Source organism: Paroedura picta, chromosome 8, assembly GCF_049243985.1.
Source record: "Paroedura picta isolate Pp20150507F chromosome 8, Ppicta_v3.0, whole genome shotgun sequence".
Classification (NCBI taxonomy): domain Eukaryota; kingdom Metazoa; phylum Chordata; class Lepidosauria; order Squamata; family Gekkonidae; genus Paroedura; species Paroedura picta.
Window position 1 is genome coordinate 39,858,474 of NC_135376.1, and position 23,513 is coordinate 39,881,986.

Here is a 23,513-nt window from a genome sequence, read left to right on the forward strand (position 1 = left end):
CTGTGTTCAAACAAAACCCCTACTAAAAACAAAGCAAAAACTCCACTAGAGGCGTCATGATCAACTGTAAACGGCGTGAGATACAGTGATCAGTTTCCTGAGAGCAAGCCCCTGAGAATGCACCTGTGCAATCATAAACATTCATACTCCGAAATTAATTTCATTCTGTTCAGGAGGACTTCATCCCTTGTGTTTAGAATCGCAGCTTAACCCTCGGACGGCAAAGTAGCTAATCGAAGGAGGAGAGTAACTGCAGTCCTGTCAAACATCGCGCCAGTCTAGACCCACTGATCTTAGTGGACAGACAACACTATTTAATTGTTCAATAGGGCTGACAACCAAATAAGTGCTGTTGGCCCTCCCTGGTTTCAGCCAGAGGGAGAGAGGTAGTTTATTGATTTGTTATATATAATATAAACTTTATTGTGTTGTTTTAATACTTGTTGCCTTGGGAACCAGATTTAGGTGGAAAGATGACACAAAAATAAGTAGAGAAGTTATTTAGGGAATGTGCTGTTGGTATAGTTGCCAACTTCCAGAAGAAGCCTGGAGATGTCCTGGAATTACAGCAGAGCTCCAAGTTAGAGAGAAAATGGTTGCTTTTCAGAATGGACTTCTATAGCCCACCGAAGATTCTACAAACCTGACTACACCAAGTCTCCAGGAATTTCTCAACCCAGTTATCAACACTACCTGTTAGGGACTGTTGTTTTTTTGTCAAAGAAATCCTTATTATGAGCCAGTGTGGTGTAGTGATTATATCAGACTGGGATTTGGGAGACACAGGTTTGAATCCACATGAAACATGTGGAATTCCATGGAAGCTCACAGGGTGACCTTGGGTCAGTCACACATTCGCAGCCTAACCTACCTTTTAGGATTGCTGTAAGAATAAAATGTAACCTGCTTCGGGTCTCCATTGGGAAAAAATGGATCAATCAATCAATTTTTGGTTTATGAAGCATCCTATGGCATTTTACTATGGTCAGATATTTTAAAGCAGTGGTTCCCAAACTTTTTCAGGCTACCGCTCAACTCCCAACTACATCCCTTAATGTCCCCCCCATACGAACACACACCTCTTTCCTGATGTTAAGACTACTGCAAAATCAAAACACTATCTTGCCTACATTTCTTGTTTGGTTGTGCAGCAGCCATATTTTAGTCTAGAAACATATATAGAGAGAAGTTCTTTGCAAAAGTCATTTGTAAAAGCCACTTTGGTTCCTCATTGGAGAGAGATAGAAAAGGCTTTTCCAGGCTCTTGAAGATGGAGACTTTTGAGGAAGGGTTGCCTGAGTTAAGAAATTCCTGGAGATCCGGGGTAGATCCGGGGTAGATCTGGGAAAGACAGAGTCTGAAGAGGGGAAGGAGCTCAACAGGAATATGATTCCCTCCCACCCACCTTCTGAGGCTGTTGTTTTCTTATGGAAGCTAAGCAGGGTTGAACCTGGTCAGCACTGGGAAGTCCAGGGTCACTACCACCCAGAGGCAGGCAGTGGCAAGCCACCCTGGAATGTCTCTCACTAGAAAAACACATCTGCAGCTGGACAACCCCTACCACCCCAAAATTCCTCACTGCCCCCCTGAATAATTCATCTGCCCCCTGGGGGAGTACCGCCCACTTTGGGAACCCCTAGTTTAAAGTGTAGATGTGAAAAAGAAAATGAAGCGTACATATTTTAATTTCTTTATTAAAACAGCAATTACAATATAAATTGATCAATAATGTCTCCTGGATTTCATTATCACTGTCAACCCCTTGCCATGAGCAGCAGAAGTATATTTTAGACAAATGTTGTCTACCTATGTCTGAAAAGTCATGTTGCTAATTTGTGTGTACCTGCCATAATGGAATCCAGGATGGCAGCTGTTGATTTACATTAGGTCAGAATTTCAGCCCCTACAAGGTTAGAAAACTATAAAATCTACGTATTAGAAACTGAGATAAACTGTGCCTTAGCTAGGGTTAAAGATGGATTCAAAAGATATTTGATATTCTGAAGATCTGCAAAATTGTTAATTGTGTTTTAGATTACCTCAACACAGTGATTTTTCTTGTAAGTGCCAGCATTGATTTCCAGCAAGAGATCACCACTAGGCTATTCCTGAGACTCCCCTCCCTGGCTGAGTGAGGTGGGCCAGCACATCAAAATCAGGACTTGTGAAAGCCCTGAAAAAAAGGTACCAGTACTCATTACCAGTGAGCTCCACTACAAAAAAAAGCCCAGATTTAGCATGAAAATGTCTGATGGAGAGTAAAAGTCTCATTGCTCAGAAGCAAACATTACAATGGAGCAAATAGCAAAGCCGTGAAGATAAGTATATGTCTCACATAGGGATGTCAGTTCACAGGTAGAACCTAGGGATCCCTAAGAATTACAGCTCATCGCCAGACTACAGAAATTTTTCATCATCTTCAGAATGGCAGTTGGAAAGCCAGTTGCAGAAGATAAATGGGTGAATTAATCTAGGAATATAAGAGTAAATTACCATGAGAAGAAAGTAATGTAAATATTGAAAGCAACATCAAAGGAACAATAGTTGTTTTGATTTTTAAATTGCAAAATTGTTGTTTCTGCCTCTGAACCACACAGCATGACCATAAAATTAAACACTCATCTACTTTCATTCTATACTTATTTTTTTTCAGTCAAGGCCTGATGACACTGGGGCTAAAGTTACAGCAAGCATAGATGTGTCTTTTCCCCTAAGCATATTGGAATGAAAGGAAACCAAGGTTACTTTAGTATGGGAGCCTAAGTCCTTCACTGACACCGACAGGTTTATTTATTTCTATATGTAACTACCCCACAAATACTTTGACATTCAAAGTCAAGAGTGGGCTTACTGGGAAATTAGCCAGTGGGCTGCTATCTTAGAAGCCCACTGAGAGCAATAAGTGTGCAGGGCCAAGCCCCAGCAACTCTACCAGTGCCTAGGAGGCCACTTGGCTCAGCTTCTTCAGCGGTAATGATAATGAAACCTGGCTTTTTCCAGGTGACATTTCCAGCCTCCAGGTGAGGCCTGGCATTCTCCCAGAAAATTGCAGCTTTGAAGGATGGAATCGACAGTATGGCATCTCTGCCAAGCAGGGCCAGATTTACATGAAAAGAGGCCCTAGGCTATTCCACTTATGTGGCCCTTTCACTCCCCATTTTTAAGTTTGTAAATTACATGAGAGATAATAAAATACATCATTACTGTGATATCTATCAATATGTTAAATGAAACGTGTTGTGATTGGTACTAACCTTTATAAAAATGTGGAATATAGGCCCCTCTTGATCTTGAGGCCCTAGGCTGAAGCCTAGTTAGCCTATAGGAAAATCTGGCCCTGCTGCCAAGCCCCCTCCCTTCCCCAAACCCTACCCTCTGCACATTGTGCTCCCAGATCTCCATGAATTTCCCCACCTCAGGTCTGCAGCTCTAGGGGAGGGCCATTTGACCTCTTAGCTCACCCTGTTCAAAGTCATCAATATCTGACATCACTGGATTTTACAAAATCACATGCTCAGTAACTAACCTTTTAAATCAGTATATTGTGTATATTTTCACATATGTCTGCCTTGAGTTTGAACGATAAAGTTGGATGAGAAATGAAGTAAATAAATAAGTAAAAGACTGATTGAAATATATTTCATAGACATGATTAGCTACCTTGTCGTGCAACAACAAAAAGACTCAAGAATTGTGGAGTAAAAGAACGAGAATCCATCGAGCATGAGATATTAGCGGTGGGCAGCCTCAGGAGGCAGGCTGAAGTGGCAGCTTAGCTAGCAGATGACTGCCAGACAAGGCCATCTGTCTCCTGAGCTGTTTTTACATTACTGGAGCAGAACTTAATTTAACCCAGAGCTAAACTCACCACCTGTATTCAGGGACAGAGTTTTTGATAACAAAATGTGAAATGAATTTCGGTCAATTTTAACTTTTGGATAAATAATACATTTTCTCAATTCTCCAGTAGTTGTGATCGTTTACATAATTATTAAAACACTAGGGACCAAGCCCGTTGTCCTTGCAAATACAACAGTCGCTAGGTGTGCTTTTGGGGCCTCCCCCCCCCGGCAGCGGCGTGGCCTTTCCCCCAGGTCCAGAAGCGCCCCAGCGGCCTCCTCGAAGGCTGGACTCTGAGGCATTGTACGATTTTGAAGTCCCACCTCCAAAACTCGAGGAATATTTCCAACCCAAGGGTAGCCAACCTCCAGGTGGGGCCTGGAGAGCTCCTGGAATTACCGCTCATTTTCAGAGTATAAAGATCAGCCCCTCAAGCAGAAAGGGCTACTTTGGATAGGGTTGTGGAAGAGAAGAAACATTTAAGGCCTCCCACACAGGTTGTTGTTGAATTGAAAGACTTGAGGCCTACTGCACAGGGTTGCTGGGCAGATGAAACAGGAGACAAAGAACCTCTGCAACAGCATCCAGTTTGGTCTGCAGAATAACGCTGTGGCCTCAAATCTGCAGAGAGTTGCAAAGAAGAAATACACATGGCTTGGCTGTGTCTAACCCCCAGCCAGAGCAGTATTTTAAGTGAGAAGGGGCTTTTCTGTGGCCTCCCTGTCAGCTGTTTGGCAGAAGGAGAAATCCCCCCCTCAAAAGGAATGCACTCCCCCATGCCCTGAGGCTCCCCTGCATTGCTCTCGGAAATGCCTCAATCAGGGTCTGTTAAAGGCTCCTTTGCAGCAGGCCTGAAGGGAGGGGGAGGGAGCGCACTCACCAACCTCCTGCCAGCTCTGTCAGTGTTCTGAGACAATTTACAGTTGGACATGACAGGACAGCCGTGGGGCGAAAATGGCTGGCGCAGCCTGTCCAAGCCTCCATACTCATCCCCCTTGGCAGCCCTACTGACCTCCTCTCCCAGCGGTGGTCAGGAGCAGACTGGCAGTGATGTCTCCAGATTGCCCCTGGCTGGGCTGACTGAATGGAAATCTGGTCTGTCCTGGTGAGGGCCCAATTGGCCCCTCTGATTGTCAATCCTGGGCCAAGGGGCCAATGGCTCCTGTTTCCTATCCTAGACTCAGCCCACCCCCTTAGCCTTAGCGAATTATTTATACCGCTCCTTGAGCGGTTTACAGATACAGCACTAAACAAATGGGGGGGGATTGTGAACGGTGGTGTCCGAATCAGCCATTCGATTCGGATGCTGCTGCACACAACTCTAGAAATCACCATGAGGTTTGGGGCAGGGAAAATGCAGGGCATATGCATTAACAGTAATGCATTCAGCAGAACCACACACCTGCTTTGTCTTCATCCAATTCTTCCTCTTCCTCTTTTTCATATTCTTCAGCAGTAGTGTTTTCTTGTTCCTGAAGGAAGGCCTCATCCTGAATCTGTCATCATTACAATGTTACAGTCATACACTGTTTTAGAAAGCAATCTAGTCATTTATAACAGTCTCCTATGACTATTTCTAGTAATTAAAAAAAAACCTTTTTCCAGAATGTGACATTCTTGCAACCTCTCCTTCTGGTTCTGTTTTTTTTTTACTATTTTCTCTAAGAACTTGTTTTGTTTTTGTCAGAGGAAGATGCTGTACATGATGTGTTTACTGTTCCTGGAGAATGTCAGAGAAGAATATGAAAGTTCTGTAAAGATGTACAAGGTTCCTGTCCTTATACAATATCTATAGTAAGCCCCACATTCCTAAGCCTACTGTATCTTGCAGTGTAGTTTCTAGTCACTTTCTCTAGACAGAAGAAGAATCCTGTATAGCAGTGGTCCCCAACCCCTGGTCCGGAGACTGGGACCGGTCCGTTGATCAGTCAATACCGGGCCACGACTCCTTCTCGTCCTCCTCGGCTGCTACATTTGGTGCTCTCCAGCGGCCACCATGGCTGGGGCTCCCCTGAGGCATGGCACTGCGCAGCTGCTGCTGGCAGCACCTCCCAGCGGGAGGTCAGGGGCACTGGCGGGAAAGCAAGTGGAGCAGGGGCTTAGGCGGCGGCGACATCCGTTGGCAAAAGATTACCCCCCCCCAAGCCTCAGTAAAATTGTCAAGCATTGACCGGTCCCCGGTGATAAAAAGGTTGGGGACCACTGCTGTATAATACAGCTAGTCAATACATAGTAGTATGTCCAGCACTGCTTCACTGCCATCATTCAGTATGTGCAGAATTCCACCCACATTAGGGACAAACTTTGTATAGCAAGTTACACATTTCTTAAACAAAGCAGCTTCATTTCTTTTTAAAGATGTAAAACTGACAGTCCTCGTACTGTTGAGAATATCTGGAGCTCAGGTTCACTATCTCATCAAATGAAAAGGTTTGACAGCAGAGAATATTTATTTCTTCTCAAACCAAGAATAAACAGATCACTTTTCCAGCTGTGGACATTCTCAGCCTCACTTCATAAGGCTCAAGGTGTGCTTGCAACTTCTCCTTCTATTTGTTGTTGTTGTTGTTGTTATATTTATTCCCCACCACTCCCGAAGCAGGCTCGTGGCGGGTTACAATAGTCCATCATAAAACCCAAATAAACCCACCATTAAAACAGGACACCCATCAATAAACAAACAAAAAAAACCACAGATGGTGAAACCTAACCCGACCCTCCTACCAATATCTAATCACGTGGGCTAGGAGAGGGCCATTGATGTTCCATAGCCCAGTGCTAGGAGACCATAACACTAGCACTCAAAGGGACACCCAAAGGGCACCCAATGGGGGGGGGGGAATGATCTTTCTTACTGCCCTGGCCTCAACCACATACCTGGCAGAAGAGCTCTGTCTTGCAGGCCCTGTAGAACACAGAAAGCTCACGCAGGGGCCACAGCTCACCCGGGAGCTCATTCTACCAGGTTGAGGCCAGAAGGCCCTGGCCCTGGTTGAGGCCAGGCGTGCTTCTCTAGGGCCAGAAATCACCAACAAGTCAGTACCCGCAGAGCACAAGGTCCTGTGGGGGACATAGGGTGACAGACAGTCCCTCAGATATGTGGGGCCCAGACCGCGAAGGACCTTATATTTGGTAGAGTTAGCATCTAGCACAACGCTCAACTTGAAAATAAATACAATCTTTGGAAAATTGCAATGTGGGACTACATTACCACCACTCTCTCCACCCCATGAGTCAAGACCTTCCTTTCTGCTTCTAGTTGCTCCAGAATGGTTTTCTGTAGCAATGGTGCATTTGCTCCTCTTACAACTGCTACTAATTCTCCTCCCTGAAAGGAAGCAGAAATTAATAATTTTACTTACAACCATAATTTATGCCAACAGGTTTGCTCAGTTCAGATATCAAGCACAGCCATGGATTAATTAAATTAACTATGGTTAGTGTGACTGTCTACTGCAACGCAGTGGTTGCTCAGAAACCAGAGACATTAAACCAGGATCAGAAAGTATGGCTTACAATTGGTTTATTAGCCACAGTTAGTATTAACTATAGATTTACATGATCTATGAATATGAACATTTTGATTTAATCCTAGCTTGATTCTCAAGGCTGCCCTGATCATAATACATACAAAGTTGCTAGTCAGCTTTCTTCAAGGGAGAGAAAGACTGAAGATGATAAAAACAGCATCGGTCAAGGCTAATCAGGATCTGAATGATCATCTTCAGGTTGAATTACAAATTAACCACAGTTAAAATAAACAACGTTTTAGATGAGATTTCAAATGTGGAATTAACTTACAGCAAAAAACAGAAATGTAGGCTCACATTTTCCACGATATTTCTCTAGGGCATCAACTGAATCTGCTTCAGCCTAATAAAAAGAAAATAATACAATCTATTCAAAGCACACATTGTGACAACTTGGGTGTCATTTAGGTAAGAAAGGGGAGAGTTGTTTCTCATCCTTTATTTAATATCAGTTGCTTATCATGCTTCACATTCTTTGTTGCTTTAAACTATGTTTTCACTTGAGTGTGTGATATTTGTGCAAACATTCACTGCAGGCTAAAACTAAATTAACAAAAATTTCCTTTCCCCAAAGAGCCCTAGGAATTGTAGTTCTGTGAGATGGCGGCATTGGTTTCTTTAAAAAAATTATAGAAATACCTCTAACCAAAATTCCCACAATCCTTTGGGAAGAATTTAAACTAAAACAGTCTGGCTTCCGCCCTGGTCATGGGGTGGAGACTGTGTTGGTCTTCTTGTTGGATGACCCCCGTCGCCAGCTTGACCGAGGTGGCTCTGCTGTGCTAGTTCTTTTAGATCTGTCGGCCGCGTGTGACGTGGTTGATCACGAGGTGCTAGCGAGCCGCCTTGCCGGTACGGAGATAAGGGGTACAGCATTACGCTGGATACGCTCCTTCCTCCAAAACCGGACACAGAGGGTAGCCGTGGGAGAGGAAGTATCGGGCCCTTACCGGCTCCCTTGTGGGGTCCCACAGGGCTCGGTGCTCTCTCCTACATTATTTAACATCTTTATGCACCCTCTGGCTCAACTGGTACGGAGCTATGGGCTGGGTTGCCACCAGTACGCTGATGACACCCAGCTCTTTCTCCTCATGGATGGCCACCCGGACTCCCCCCCAGATCCATTTGCCAGATGTTTGGAAGCCGTAGCTGGATGGCTCGAGCAGAGTCGCCTGAAACTCAACCCCTCCAAGACGGAGGTTCTGTGGTTGGGCCGTAGGGGGGCAGATCAGGAAGCGGGCTTACCCTTTCTGGCCGGGACGCAACTTAATATCGCATCTCAGGCCAGGAATTTAGGGGTGACCATCGATGCCTCACTAACACTCGAGGCACAGGTTAAACAGGTAGCTAGCCGGGCATTTTTCCATCTTCGCCAGGCTCGGCTACTAGCGCCCTATCTGTCCTCTGAACACCTGGCCACAGTGATCCATGCGACGGTCACCTCTAGACTAGATTTCTGTAACTCGCTCTACACCGGCCTGCCTCTGGGCTTGATCCGGAAACTGCAACTCGTCCAAAATGCGGCTGCTAGAGTCCTCACAGCTACACCATGGAGGGCTCACATCCAGCCAGTTCTGAGGCAGCTGCATTGGTTACCGGTCGCCTTCCGGATCAGGTTCAAGGTTTTGGTTTTGACCTTCAAGGCCATCCGTGGTCTAGGCCCAGCATATATGAGGGACCGCCTTTTGCCCTATATCCCCCGCAGGGCTTTACGCTCTGCGGGGGCTAACCTACTGGTCGTTCCCGGCCCCAAGGAAGCCCGCCTGGCCTCGACTAGGGCCAGGGCCTTTTCGGTCCTGGCCCCAACCTGGTGGAATGAGCTCCCGGAAGAGCTGAGGGCCCTGCGGGAATTACCAGCATTCCGCAGGGCCTGTAAGACGGAGCTCTTCCGCCAGGCTTATAACTGAGGCCGGGCGGAAAGAAGATCAGCCCCCCCCCTCACAAACTGGCGGTAGAGAGCGTCACCCCCCACCGTAGATGAGGATGCGGAGAGCAAATGAGTAGGCTACGCCATCGCTGTTACAATTATTGTAAATCATTGGTTTTTATTGTCATTTTATGGTTTTAGGGGACGGGTTTATGTAAGCCGCCTCGAGCCTTCGGGGGGAGGCGGGGTATAAATATAAATATAATAATAATAATAATAATAATAATAATAATAATAATAATAATAATAATAATAATAATAATAATAGAAACTTGTTCTAAATTTGTACTGGTAGGTGTACTCTTAGCACAATTCATCCTAGAACTTTCCAAAAGTACATCCAAGAAAATTCCACTGTTTCTCATTGTTATGGCTAGATCTAATGGGTTGGATTTTATGTATACTTTCTACTGGCTTAAAACTTTCACAAGCACAAAATGATGTTCTGACATAATAAGCCAAAAGAGGATTTTGCCCACTTCCTCTTTACTGCACGCACTCATGTATGACTTTTTACCCATCTGGGTCCCAAAACCCCACTGCATTTTGGTAGCCCCAAATGGCTTCTGGAGAAAGGGAAGGTGAGAAAGATCCATCTCAAGTAAGGTTGCCAACTTCCAAGTGGCAGCAAAAGACCAGGAGGTTACACAGAAATCACTGTGCAAGGAATCCCTGCATGATAAATTCATACACAATCAAAATGATTATATCATTTTTTTAGAATTTTTAGTAATAATGCACAGAGCTACAGAATTATTATTAATATATCTTGTTTCAGATATCACACCACTGTCTGCACAAATATATAGCAAACCTCCACTTCATCACTGAAAGTACTTGCCTGGTATACCCTGCTTCCCCATAAGCCCCTTGGAAATTATATTTGCAATTTTTGGCTCATGACACCAATAAAATGCCATCTCTGCTCCCTCTCTCAACTCCTTCCCTCCAAAATTCTGCTCCCTCTAAACCCTAAACTCCCTCTAAATCCTCAGATATTGCCTCTGGAATAAAACGCATTGGAAAAGCACTCATTCTTGCAATGCCCTTTCATGGATGTCCTGTGCCAGATATACTTTGAAGCTACATCTTACCACAGCAAAATGCAGAAGGTCATCCCCAAGCTCATTTCTTATTTTCCTGAAGAGGTTTACTATCATTTTACATGGACCGCACCAGCACTGATAAACATCTACCACTGTAAAGAGATTAAACAATTCAAAATTGTCAGAAAATAATAGATTTACAAAGTAAAGTCTATTCAGAATCCTACTCAGGACTGTTCAATTGAGCTTCCATTAAAGGAGCTCAGGGCCTTCTGTAGTTGCCACCATGCAGATGGACAATATCAACACCTACCTATACATGTGTATTCTCTGTTGTGCCCCCATTTTATGGAATAGCTTGCCTGATTAGGGCAGGAAGGCTCCCACTCTCCTGGTATTTCATACACTATGCAAAACTTTATTATTTGAGAGGAAAGTATTAGTGCTTTATTATAACAGAATGGTTCAGGAAGAATGCTTTAATAAAGGGAAAGAGATTGTGGACTATACTACTGTTTATATTATTTATTATTGCTCTGTTGCTCTGCATATTATCCTATTGTGTAATGCCTGCATCATTTAATATATCTTGTTAATACTTGAGATTTATTTCAACTTTGTTCCAGACTATGTCTCTCATAGGGTTGCCAACTTTCAGGTGGGACCTAGAGATTTCCTGGAATTACTACTGATATCCAAACTACAGAGAAAATTACAGTATTTGCTGGCGTATAAGACTACTTTTTCTCCCTGAAAAACATGCCTCCAAGTGGGGGGGGTCGTCCTATACGCTGGGTGCACTTCAGTTGGGATAAACATAGCTGCCCATAGTGGCCCATAGTACTGTAATGTAATGTAACAAACTCTATATTTTGAGTGGAAATGTTGGGGGGTCGTCTTATACGCCCAGTCATCTTATATGCTGGCAAATACGGTAATACTTTGGAAGATTAACTCTAAGGCATCATACCCTGCTCTCCCCAAGAAGAAGAAGAAGAAGAAGAAGAAGAAGAAGAAGAAGAATTGGTTCTTATATGCTGCTTATCTCTATCCAAAGGAGGCTCAAAGCGGCTTACAGTCGCCTTCCCTTTCCTCTCCCCACAACAGGTAGGTGAGGTGGGTGAGGCTGAGAGAGCCCTGATATTACTGCTTGGTCAGAACAGTTTTATCAGTGCCATGGCGAGCCCAAGGTCACCCAGCTGGTTGCATGTGGGGGAGCGCAGAATTGAACCTGGCTCGCCAGATAAGAAGTCCACACTCCTAACCACTACATCAAACTGGCTTTCTGCCCTCAGATTTCCAGGAATTTCCAGGAGCATCAGCCAGCTTCATTAGCCTGGATTATGGGCATAGACCAAGGATGGCCAAACTGTCACTCTCCAGATGTCCATGGACCACAATTCCCATGAGCCCCTGCCAGCAGCATGCTCATGGGAATTGTAGTCCATGAACATCTGGAGAGCCACAGTTTGGTCATCCCTGGCATAGACACATGGAACTGGAGAAGATCCTTATGTCTAATGGTTCTGTACATTATGGTCCCTGTGAGGAGTGGCCACTATAAAAAAAACTTGTAACTTTCATAGTCCATGTGTAGTTCAGTCTTTATCACAAAAGGAAAAGTGTATCAGTAAAGATTAATGAAGAGTATCTAACTGATAACAGTCTCATTGAGATAGAAGGAATAAAAAGAAGTAACATCCTTTCACTTTCCAATTCTAACCTGACCTACATATTGTCAGTACATATTAATACTGCTGAGCAGCAGCATGGTAAATGGGCTCTGTGCCATACTGGCAGCAAAAAAATCTTACCTATCAACCCTCGGGAACACAACATTTCTTCCCAAAGTTCCTGATTATTGACAACCATCTGTGTGTAAATAAAACAGGAAATCTTTCAATAACGCAAAACAGCTTTTAACACAAATGTCTGTATAACAGAGATGCTGAGAGTTTGGCAAAAATTCAGTTGATATTCTAACTTACCTTGTCTGCAATGCCTGCTTTGTGTCAAGTTCAGCTCCTTATTTAAGAGCCTCAGGGATGGGCAGCATTAGGACATCTTTGCATGTGCCCAGTGGTGCATTCAGCATGGCTGTAGCTGGTGATATATACTCACAGTTAACAGGCTTTTTTGGATTATACTTCAGGCTCATGAGCAGGTTATATGCCATTCAAAAAACAACTATGTGGAGTGTATAAGCTGCTTTTGCCTGCATAGTTGATGTTCATCAGTCAGAAGCATTCATCATGCTGGTGTATGCTTAGAACTAACTGGATCAAACTACAAGTCCCAAGCAGCAGTGCAAGCGTGTGTAAATCCAGCTAATACATATTAAAACTGTTTGCCCAACAAAAACAGGCACACTCAGCTCTGGGAGTCAGACAGGGAGGGAAAATTGGAAGGCTGGAACACCAGAAAGATAAATCATACAGCCTTTCCTGCCACTTCCCATCAAGATCAAAACAAACAAAAACACCAGCTCTTTAGATTTTCTCCTGCCCATGAAAATGGATGGAGAAGGGATACAGCCATAGCAAGTTAATTGTGACCCAGATACAATGTAAGTTTAGTTAATCAACAGACATACACAAAGTATTTGCCCGCCTATATTCAAACACCTGTCCCATCATAGGTCAAAACACTTGACCTATGAGCTAATCATCACCCCAGTACTAGAATCTCACAAGAGCCAAGTTATCAGCAGCTAAAATGGAATTAACAAATTTGCAGTAAGTGTGATTTTATTCAAATGAGTTTTACTCCCAGTTTTTAAGGATTGCTGCCTGAATATCCCTAAGGTATGGCACAGAGACTAAAGTCTGCTGGGAGTAGCATAAGAAGAGGTGATCCTAGGCTCTTTGGAAGGACTTTTCTAGAAATGACTTCATAAGGATCCTTCTTTCTCAGTAAGGTTTAGGTTTAACGCTCATGACTCTTGAGGGTCTAAATAAAGCAGGTACATCAAAACAGTTAACTGGCAGCATATCTATTTATAGCAAAGCAGTTCAAATACATCCTATAAAAAGCTTTTGCAGAGTAAAATGAAAGTAGTTCAAGTTAAATTATTGGTCTACTCTGATGTAAGTACTTAGATGAATTGAAGTAATGATCATTTGCTTTTTCTGGCCACTTGATGGCAGGATTTAGAGAGATTATATCCCATATGGATTTGATTTTCAAAAAAGAAAGATACATTCCTGCAGACTCTTATTTGAATAGGTTTCCTTGAATATGTTTTGTTAATTAATATATGTACTGTCTAAAAGATGCAATTCAAATATTAACAATATTCTTATGCTCAAAGTACCTCATATTGGCAGCTCTCCAGAGAAGCAAAGGCCTACTATAATGCTAGATTGACCAATACGTTTCAACAAATTATTAACTGAATTTGGCTAAATAGCCTCTTTAAGAAGAATATATACTGTTTATCGAAAGATAATCAATTCTGATGTGGTTGCTTATGGAAGTCATTGTTCATCTCAACAGCCAGCCACTGGTTGTCAATCTATTCTCCAACATATAAAATCACATAGTTGCAGCTACTTCCTCATCTATTCTCTTTCTGATTAATCAGAAAGGAAAAACCGTACTACTGGTTGCACCTGGGAAACATACATTTACATATATCTAAGAGCTATTATTTATTGTACATTCCTGCAAAGGGATGTATGTATATCAGATATGGTCTCCACTCTCAACATCATTATGAAATAGGTTGAAATATTACAACTGTCCCCAAATCACCCAGTAAACTTTCTCTGTCTACTGGGGCTTGAACCCAGGCTTCCAGTCCAATACACTACAATGTTCTTGCTCTCTATTGTTTTGTCACATTTGACTCTTCATACTAGAATGAAACTCCAATAACAGACATGGGGAGATTTGCTTTTCCTACTAACCTGCAAAGTTAATTCCTTTTTCCTGCTCACCATTGTTCTGTGAAAAGAGGGGGGGAAATCACAAATTGATGTCACATGATGAGATGCTACACAATATTTGAAAACAATATAAAATATCACTAAGGCTGTTTACACACAAATGTTATCAGTGATATACAACACCAACAATGTCATTTGATAATTCAGTACATATGGTATATGTCATTTGACATATTTATCTATATTTGTATTTATTTTTCAATGATTATACCACCCCCCTCTTGAGTCTTGGGGCAGTGAGCACAGTGTCTATAGGTGTGACAATTATTGTTATAACAATTAATATTGTTCAACAACAATTATTGTTGTTTAAGTTAACCAACTAGAAAATGCCTCTAATTAATTAAACAGCAATTAATTAACACATTACTTTACATAAGAACATAAGAAGAGCCGGGCTGGATCAGACCAATAGCCCATTGAGTCCAGCATCCTGCCTCACACAGTTGCCAACCAGTTCCTCTGGACAGCCTTGACTGAGGCCTTCCCCTGATGTTGCCTTCTGTCTCTGAATGTGGAGGTTCTCTTCAGTCACCATGACTTGGCAGCCACTGATGGGCCTATTTTCCATTAATCTATCTAATCCCATTTAAAACTATTTATTCCTGTAGCCATCACTACATTACCTGGCAGCAAACTAAACAATTCAATCACTCTCTGTGTAAGGTAGTATTTCCTTTTGTCTGTTCTGAACCTACTGCCCAACAGCTTCATTGGATGCCCTTGCGTTCTAGGTACTTTGGGAGAGGAAGAAACATTTCTCCTTGTCAACTGTCATTAATTAACATACTGCACACGTACATTATCTTAAAGTGCTAATATTAACTTATTTTTAATTCCAATATTATGGAAACGGAGAGTTGCTGCAAAGTATGCATATCCCCATTTTCTGCAATTTGAGGTCCCTCTCCTTTGCAGGTGTCCCTTGGAGTTAGCTGGAAGGCTTCACCGTTTCATCAGACAGAAGCTGGATTTCAAAACTATGACAGCTTTTAACCCTGGCTACACCAGAAGGTAGAAGAATGAGGCAGAAGGGAGACATTGAAACTGATGTCACATGATGAGATGCGACTTATAGCAAAAACAGAAGAGAAAACAGGTAACAATGTGTGTTTATTGTGCTAAAAAGAGATCGGCAAAGGCCCTTGAGCGCAATGCAGAAGCGAAAACATGGTTGGAGACCCCAGTCAGTGTGCTGCCACCGCTTACCCAGTACTCGTCCTCAGAGGCACTCCTCTCGGCGTGCCAGCCACAGCACGGAAAGAGGTGCACAGATACAAAAGTGCGTGAGACACGAGGGATGGGGGCGAAAACGCCACTTTGCCCCGCGGCGGGTCACAAGAGCCTTGGCCCAGGCACTTGCAAGGCTCCCACGCAGCACTGCCGCGGCGTCTCTGGTTTCCATGGCAGCATGACGGGCCAATAGGAGGCAACTTTTCTCCTCCCGCAAATAAACAGGAGCGGTGGGGCACCTTAAAGACGAACAAACAAAACTGTATTCCACTACAAAGTTCCGCGGACTGGAACCCAAGGAGAAATGTTTTTCCTTCTATTTCCCCCAATTCGTCTTTTAGGGGGTCACCCCCCTCTCGTGCAGCAGCGGACAAAGAACAGACGCGGCTACCCTTGGAATTAAACTCCTCCCTGAGCAAGGTTTTCCGGTCCTTCCTGTGCAGGCAGATGGCCACTCTGCTCCCTCTACTTACCTGTGGGACGGCAAGTGTATGTGGCAGGGACTGAAAAGGGAAAGAAAGAAAGAAAGAAAGAAAGAAAGAAAGAAAGAAAGAAAGAAAGAAAGAAAGAAAGAAAGAAAGAAAGAAAGAAAGATATTGACACCTTCGTAGGGAATGGCAGGTTGAAAATGCCTTGGCAGGTAGGAGGTCAGCTTTTGGAGAAGGAAGACGCGACACAAAATACTTTGGATAAAAATTGGCCACAGCTTTATTAACTCAACCAAACGCATAGGGTTGGGGCAACAAGGGTATGAGCCCAAATATGGCAGTCCGCTGACTGCAGAAACATAAGACTTACCCATGATAAAGAAAACCCATCAATACCCCGCTGGGCTACGGATCTCTTCCCTGGGTAATCCTATACCTATGGAGACGACTCCGGTGGAGGGCCAAAGGGCGCAGACCTCCTTGGCTACCTCCCAGAGTCATCTGGTCATGGAACGAGCTCACAAGCCCACCCTATTGGATTTGCGTGCGGCTCGTTACCACCAACCTCCTTTAAGGAGGCCCCAATTTTCGCAGAGATGCCGATCGCTCACCGGCACTCATCCCATTGAGCTCATACTCTTGTGCACATTCCGCTGTGACAAAGTACATAAACATTAATCCCTTACCTCAAAACAACAGGGAGGGAGGGTGGGTTGCTTGCCCGCGCTCAGGCAAAGAGGCGGGAAGAGAGAGGGCAGCGTCCTTTAGACGCCTAAGCCCCGCCTCCTCTGATGCGCCGCAACAGCGCGGCCCGCCGAGGAGACCAGTGCTGCGGCCACTTGTGCCGCTGCTTCCCTCCCCGCCCTCCACGCCGCCAAAAAACGGCACGGGTAAGTCCGTGCCGCTCCTTGGCAGGTAGGAGGTCAGCTTTTGGAGAAGGAAGACGCGACACAAAATACTTTGGATAAAAATTGGCCACAGCTTTATTAACTCAACCAAACGCATAGGGTTGGGGCAACAAGGGTATGAGCCCAAATATGGCAGTCCGCTGACTGCAGAAACATAAGACTTACCCATGATAAAGAAAACCCATCAATACCCCGCTGGGCTACGGATCTCTTCCCTGGGTAATCCTATACCTATGGAGACGACTCCGGTGGAGGGCCAAAGGGCGCAGACCTCCTTGGCTACCTCCCAGAGTCATCTGGTCATGGAACGAGCTCACAAGCCCACCCTATTGGATTTGCGTGCGGCTCGTTACCACCAACCTCCTTTAAGGAGGCCCCAATTTTCGCAGAGATGCCGATCGCTCACCGGCACTCATCCCATTGAGCTCATACTCTTGTGCACATTCCGCCACAGAACGAGGAAAAACTACTCGTTCCCGCCAACCCTAGCTTATACAACCAAACAAATAAAGCCCAACGGACATCATGGAGCCACAAATCCATCCCCCAATCAGAAAGATGGACCCCGTCATGGCGATATAAGGCCTCGATCTGACTGTCAATGTCCGGGTGCCAAATAACCCGACCCCCAAAATTAACAATAACTCGATAAACTGCGCGGTTAACTTTTGTCTTTGCTCGATTGATGACAGCAGGACCTTTTTCGCTCCGCCAAGAACGCCGGCTCAACAACTCCGACCAAAACACAACAGTCCGTGGCAATCGTTGATGCAATACTAACAAGTCTTCAGTCATCATGTTAATTAGGCGCCGGCCCTTTGTGCCTGGGATGTCGTTCTCCCCTAGCTGGATGATAATAGCAGCTGGAGCTCCCCAACGATGCACCGCACGTGCCACGAACTCCAACAGAGATGACCAACGCATCCCGCGATGACCATCCCAGATGAAACGAAGGTGGCAACCGAGACCGAGATGTTGGTCCCAACCAGAGGCGCAGGCATATAGACCGGCCCAATACACGATGCTGTGTCCCATCATTATCACAGACTGCACTGGAAGGCTTGGTCCTGAAACAAGGCATACGTTAATAAACTGCAACTGGACGCACATAAGACTTGTAAGCAGCGGATCGCCACCTACCCAAGGACATGATCTGTTCAGCAGATGCCCCGTCTTGAAAGGCCTGCGTTGCAGCACCTATCCTGAATGAATGTGTCCCGTAATTCTTCGCAACCAAGCCCATCTCACTCAAACATGCCCGTAATATGGCTGAAAATTGAAAACGGGAAAAATACGTCCCGTCCCTGTGGATCAACAAAGGCCCTTCCGACTGTGGTCGGATATGCAAAAATTTACCCAACCAATGTACTGGGCAAATCCTGTAATTACTCGATTCAGGGATAATAACTGAACATCCCCTACCCATTTGGTCAGTCTTTGACCTTTTTAACCTGACCAAGATACAATTATCTTGAATAAATACATCATTCCTAGATAAAACTCCTTCGCTATATGTTGAACGTGATGGGGACAATATTTCCCCACAGCGAAAGGCTCCAAAGAAGGCTAAAGAAAAGGCTGCCCTAGTTAATGATACTTCGTACTTAGATGAACACACACTCTTTAGCACGTGTATTAAGCCTTGTAATAAGGATTTGGTAATGGGCTGCCGCAAGTCCTTGCATGTGGGCTGAACCCGTCTCCAACCAGAAATGGCTTTCTTAGCTAGAAACGAAGAAGAGGGGTCCCAACTCCCCAAAATTCTACTAAAAAACGATAATCCCGCCATGTGAACCCTGATAGTACATGGGGAAATCCCTTTTTCCCGAAGGTAAACAAGATAACATAATAGCAGGCGTTCGGACATCGGCCACTTCCCACCGCAACCTAGAGTTGCCGCATAGGACATGAAGTTCCTCGCTGCTCCTTCGTACGCTCGACGCGTCGAAGGTGCCAAGGACCTTAACACGCCCATCATTATCACTCGTCGCCAAGTGACCACAGGTCTTCTGGGAAGATGTCTGGATTTGCGTTTGCTCCCGGGGCCAGACGACGAAATCTCTCGTCCTGAAAACGAGAGAGAGCATCGGCTATCTCGTTGTTTACTCCCGCTACATGTGAAGCCACAAACGTTATATTAAGTTCCAAGCATTTCAAAACGAACTTACGAATTAGCCGCATGACCCTCCCTGATTTTGAGGACTGTCTGTTGATAACCTGAACCACTGCTTGGTTATCGCACCAAAAAGTGATCCGCTTATTGGCGAACCATTGACCCCATATGACCACTGCAACAAGGATTGGAAATGTTTCCAAAAAGGTAATATCCCGCCGTACTGCAGCAGACCATGATTCCGGCCACCGTTCAGCGCACCAACACGTGCCGTAAAAAACCCCAAACCCTAGACTTCCCGACGAATCAGAATGGACCTGTAAACAGTCCCCTAGGGCGAAAGGTGTTTGCCAAATGGCAACCCCGTTAAAAGAATCTAAAAATTTTTGCCACACCAAGATGTCTTCCTTCATGTGTTGGGTTACCCGTATGTGGTGATGCGGCTTTTTAACCCCAGCCGTAGCATGAGCAAGTCTAGCACAAAAAGCCCTGCCCGGCGTGACCACCCTACATGCAAAGTTAAGATGGCCCACTAAACTCTGCATCTCCCTGAGGGTACATTTTGACCTTGAAAGCAAATCTGCTAGCAGTCCTTTAAGTTTAGCCAATTTGTCAGCAGGTAATTTCGAAGTGCCTGCCTCCGAATCTAATTCAATACCCAAATACGATAGCCGCGTTGCTGGACCCTCAGTTTTTTCAGCGGCCAATGGAACCCCAAGCTCCGAAGCCAACTCCTGAAACGTGGCTAAATGCTGCGCACAAGCTGGTGAACCTTTGGGGCCCGTAAAAAGAAAGTCATCTAAGTAATGAGTTGTCTCCCGAAATTGGCCCTTTTCTTTGACAGCCCATTCTAGGAATGTGCTGAATGCTTCAAAAGCTGCGCAAGCCACTGCACAGCCCATCGGCATAGCCTTATCCACATACCACGCTCCTCCAAAACATAACCCCAACAGATCGAAATCTGCAGGATGCACTGGAAGTAATCGAAATGCTGACTTAATGTCACACTTTGCCATAAGAGCGCCATGGCCACAAGTCCGCACCAAGTTTACTGCATGATCAAAAGAAGCGTAGCGTACCGAACATAACTCGGGTGCAATCCCATCATTAACAGATGACCCCCTAGGGTATGATAGGTGGTGAATCAATCTAAATTCACCCGGGACCTTTTTAGGAACCACACCTAAAGGTGATACCCTTAAATTAGACACTGGAGGAGCATGAAAAGGTCCTGCCATACGGCCTTCCCTGCACTCTTTCTCAATTTTTTGTGCCACTAACTCAGGCATGAGTCTGGCCGATTTTAGATTCTCGCATGTGGTGGCTGCCCGCTGCCCCGTATAAGGAATCCTAAAACCTACTGTAAAACCCTGCTTAATGTATTCAGCTGCCTCCCTGTTAGGATAATGCTGCAGCCACTCTAAAAGATTAGGCAAACTTACCGGAGTAACCGCCTTGGAGAGGAGCGATGACGGCACGCCCTTAGGCGGTTTTTTCCGAACTTGAAGGTCCCGCTGTACCCGACCCCCCGTCCTTTTTTCCGGAAGGTCGGGCGTTCCGAAAGGGCGTCTGCGTGCCACTCTTATGGCAAGACGGAAGTGGGTGACCACCCCCACACGCCTCACATTTATGGTCAAAGCGGCATCGCCGCCTCCTACAACCCTTATTGTTGAAGTCCCAACAAGGGAGCCCAGAAGAAGAGCGACGTCCGTAACCCCCCATCTGGCTTTTATCCCTAGGACGTTTTGCACTAGATCCCACATAGACAAACCAAGTGTCTGGATGTTTTAGGTCCCAGCGAGCATCTGGGTTCTGGGATGCCATTTCTCGGAAAAAGCGATCGTATTCCATCGCAGCTTCATCCCCTGCGATGTCACGCGCTTCCAAAATGTGAGAGAGATACCTCCCAAGGTGCCATCCTCTTTCAGGATAACATCCCGACACGATTGTAAAATACACAGCATACCCCTTTAACCAGTTATCAAACGTTCTCTCACACGCCACTGTTCTATGTTTTTTCTTATCTCTCCGACTACCCGTATCCCCACCGGCATCTTGCCCAGGAATCAATGAAAAGAAATCTACAAAATAGCCTTCCAAGGCTCTCTCGCGTAGTTTTGCTTTCAAATGGGCACCAGGTGGTGCATCTGACACTTTAAATTTAACAGGTGGAGCTCTATCCTTTTTGGGTATACCGGCCTCATCCAACAATATAGGGGTATTAGACCTACGTAGTTCCATCCATTTTGGAATCCCCGGTATAAATGAACTCTCTATCCAAAACCAACCTTCCCGCCGGACGTCAGTCCCCTCTTCCCAACCAGAGGACTCACCCGACGAAGGACTAGTCCGTATAGAACGCCTTCGTTTGCATCCCTTTGTTTTATACTGCCTCTTTTGTTGACATGCAGTTGTTTTGGCTGCTTGGTCTGACTCCCCAGACATGCAGCTCCCCCCAACGCTGGACTCCCCGGAACTGACCCTGCCAACAGACACGCTGGCCTGCTGGGGTTTTGACATTTGTTCAACTGCTCGAGCATAACCCCGCCAGTAATTGTGAGATGAATTTTTTCTGGCACTCCTGCCCATAGGTTTAGACCTACAGCTGCCATTAGATGTAAGACTGCTGACACTCTGAGCCTCTGAATCAGAGGACCCTGACACCTCCGTGTCATGAGTCACTTGATCTGCTGAAATGGCTTGCTTCTTACTCCTAGTAGGAGCCCTACTCCTGTGCCTATGTTTTAAAGCAGCACTCTTTTGTCTCTTAAGAAAACGCCCCCTGCTAAGTCCCCTAGGGGAGCTCTCACTGGAAGATTCTCGCTCTGATGAGCTGACAGGGATCATTTTGCTCAGTGACTTTTTCTGCCTGGCAACAGACCTCCCCCTAGCAGGTCTGTCTGATATGGCTGTTGCTATCACTGCTTGCCGCCTGCTGGTCTGTTGAGCCATAGGACGGACGTCCCTAACCCCAGCCCTTGGGCTGGATGCTCGTCTCCCACTGCTTGATCTGGGCCTGTCAGTGACCTGTCTAGCAGCTCTGCTAACAGAACGACCCTTTTGAATGGGCCCCCCCTTTTTTGGCCTTGCCGTTGGCAAGGCAGAAGCCCAAGCCTCTCGGGCTTTCTTAGCGCTATCGCGCCGTTGGGCCCTTCTCTGAGGCGAAACAGCCTCCCCCTGACTAGCCACTGATGTGGCCCGGCCAGCCCGTTTGTTCCTCCCCTTCCCCTTGCCGTTGGAATCGCGTTTTGGCCCCATAGCCAGCCGCGTTCCCGTTTATTTTATTTTATTTTATTTTCCTTTGGCTGCCCAACCGACCCAACAAAAGGCAGGAGAGGGGGGGGGGGTTGGAGTTTCCTCACGGCCGGAGGCTGGCTAGGTTCCTTGTGGAGCTCCGACTCCCCGCCCAGCCTCAGGCCGCGCAAAGCCTCTTCTCACGTCCCCCGAGCTCTTTCAGAGAGCGCTAAAGCAAACCGCTTGCTTGCCCGCGCTCAGGCAAAGAGGCGGGAAGAGAGAGGGCAGCGTCCTTTAGACGCCTAAGCCCCGCCTCCTCTGATGCGCCGCAACAGCGCGGCCCGCCGAGGAGACCAGTGCTGCGGCCACTTGTGCCGCTGCTTCCCTCCCCGCCCTCCACGCCGCCAAAAAACGGCACGGGTAAGTCCGTGCCGCTCCATCTCATTTTATTTTCGCTTGTATGTGTGGAATCCTGCTTTGCACATCCAGGTGCAAAAGATGAGCAAGTGTTATGGGGAAAGGGGACGCCCCTTCAGCACATTTAGGATCTCACATTCAAGTGCTTGCTTGATTTTGGAAATGAATACTTATTAAAATGCCTGGTGTTCTGAAAAATAATTGGTAGGTAAAGAATGCAATCCCATGATTTTGAAATGATGTATATCAGCGAAAACTGTTAAGCTTTTTATGTCCAGGATGGAATGTAAAAGAATTCTCAAACTATTAAGATCTGTGATCCAGCCAATAAAGAATAACTTAGCCATAGTTTTATAATAGATTCAGATGGGTAGCTGTGATAGTCTGAAGCAGCAGAACAAAGTTTGAGGCCAGTGGCACCTTTAAGACAAAAAAAGTTTGATTCTGGTGTGAGAGACAGCACTTTGACAGAAGCAGAAATTGTTTGCCATTGCCTTCCTCTTTTGTCATCAGTTTCCCATCCAATATCTGATGAGGTCCAATATCTGAGAGATCATACTATATCATGCTGCCCTCCTTCTATGACCTGTAAGGCAGGCAAATATCATTATCCCACTATTGCAGATGGGGTCTGGAAAAGTGTGGCTTTGCCAATGAACATACTGAAAAACAAGCAGAAATGTTCCTGTTAGCAATCAACCAGAGAAGTGAAGCTGGTCTCAACCAGAGCTAGGGCTTTCTCTGCACTGGCCCTAGCCTGGTGGGGCTCTCTTCTGAATGAGATCTTGGCTGAATCTGCACTGGACTTTTTATTCTTTGTCAGCTCAGAAACAAAAAAACAAAAAGAAAATCTGCACCTTATTCAATTTCCATTTTGATATTGATCACTT

At 45.4% G+C, this 23,513-nt stretch overlaps 1 protein-coding gene across 1 annotated transcript; it reads right to left on the reverse strand.

The window, feature by feature from the left end:
• Positions 1 to 1,728: 1,728 nt before the first annotated feature.
• NME9 (NME/NM23 family member 9) lies at positions 1,729 to 17,783 on the reverse strand. Its single transcript, XM_077350940.1, has 9 exons — positions 17,292 to 17,783; positions 15,500 to 16,026; positions 14,252 to 14,288; positions 12,158 to 12,215; positions 10,392 to 10,495; positions 7,642 to 7,713; positions 7,052 to 7,168; positions 5,243 to 5,336; positions 1,729 to 2,470 (listed from the first exon to the last, which is right to left on the reverse strand). The coding sequence occupies exons 1-9, from the start codon at positions 17,781 to 17,783 to the stop codon at positions 2,466 to 2,468; spliced, it is 1,506 nt and encodes a 501-aa protein (XP_077207055.1). The 3' UTR covers positions 1,729 to 2,465.
• Positions 17,784 to 23,513: the final 5,730 nt, after the last annotated feature.

Coding starts and splice junctions, on each gene's coding strand:
- NME9 (XM_077350940.1), bottom strand. CDS start 17,783: ATGCGTTGGTCATCTCTGTTGGAGTTCGTGGCACGTGCGGTGCATCGT. Junction 12,216..14,251: donor AAAAGGAATTAACTTTGCAG/GTTAGTAGGAAA, acceptor ATTTACACACAG/ATGGTTGTCAATAATCAGGA. Junction 7,714..10,391: donor ACCTTCTGCATTTTGCTGTG/GTAAGATGTAGC, acceptor TCTTTTTATTAG/GCTGAAGCAGATTCAGTTGA.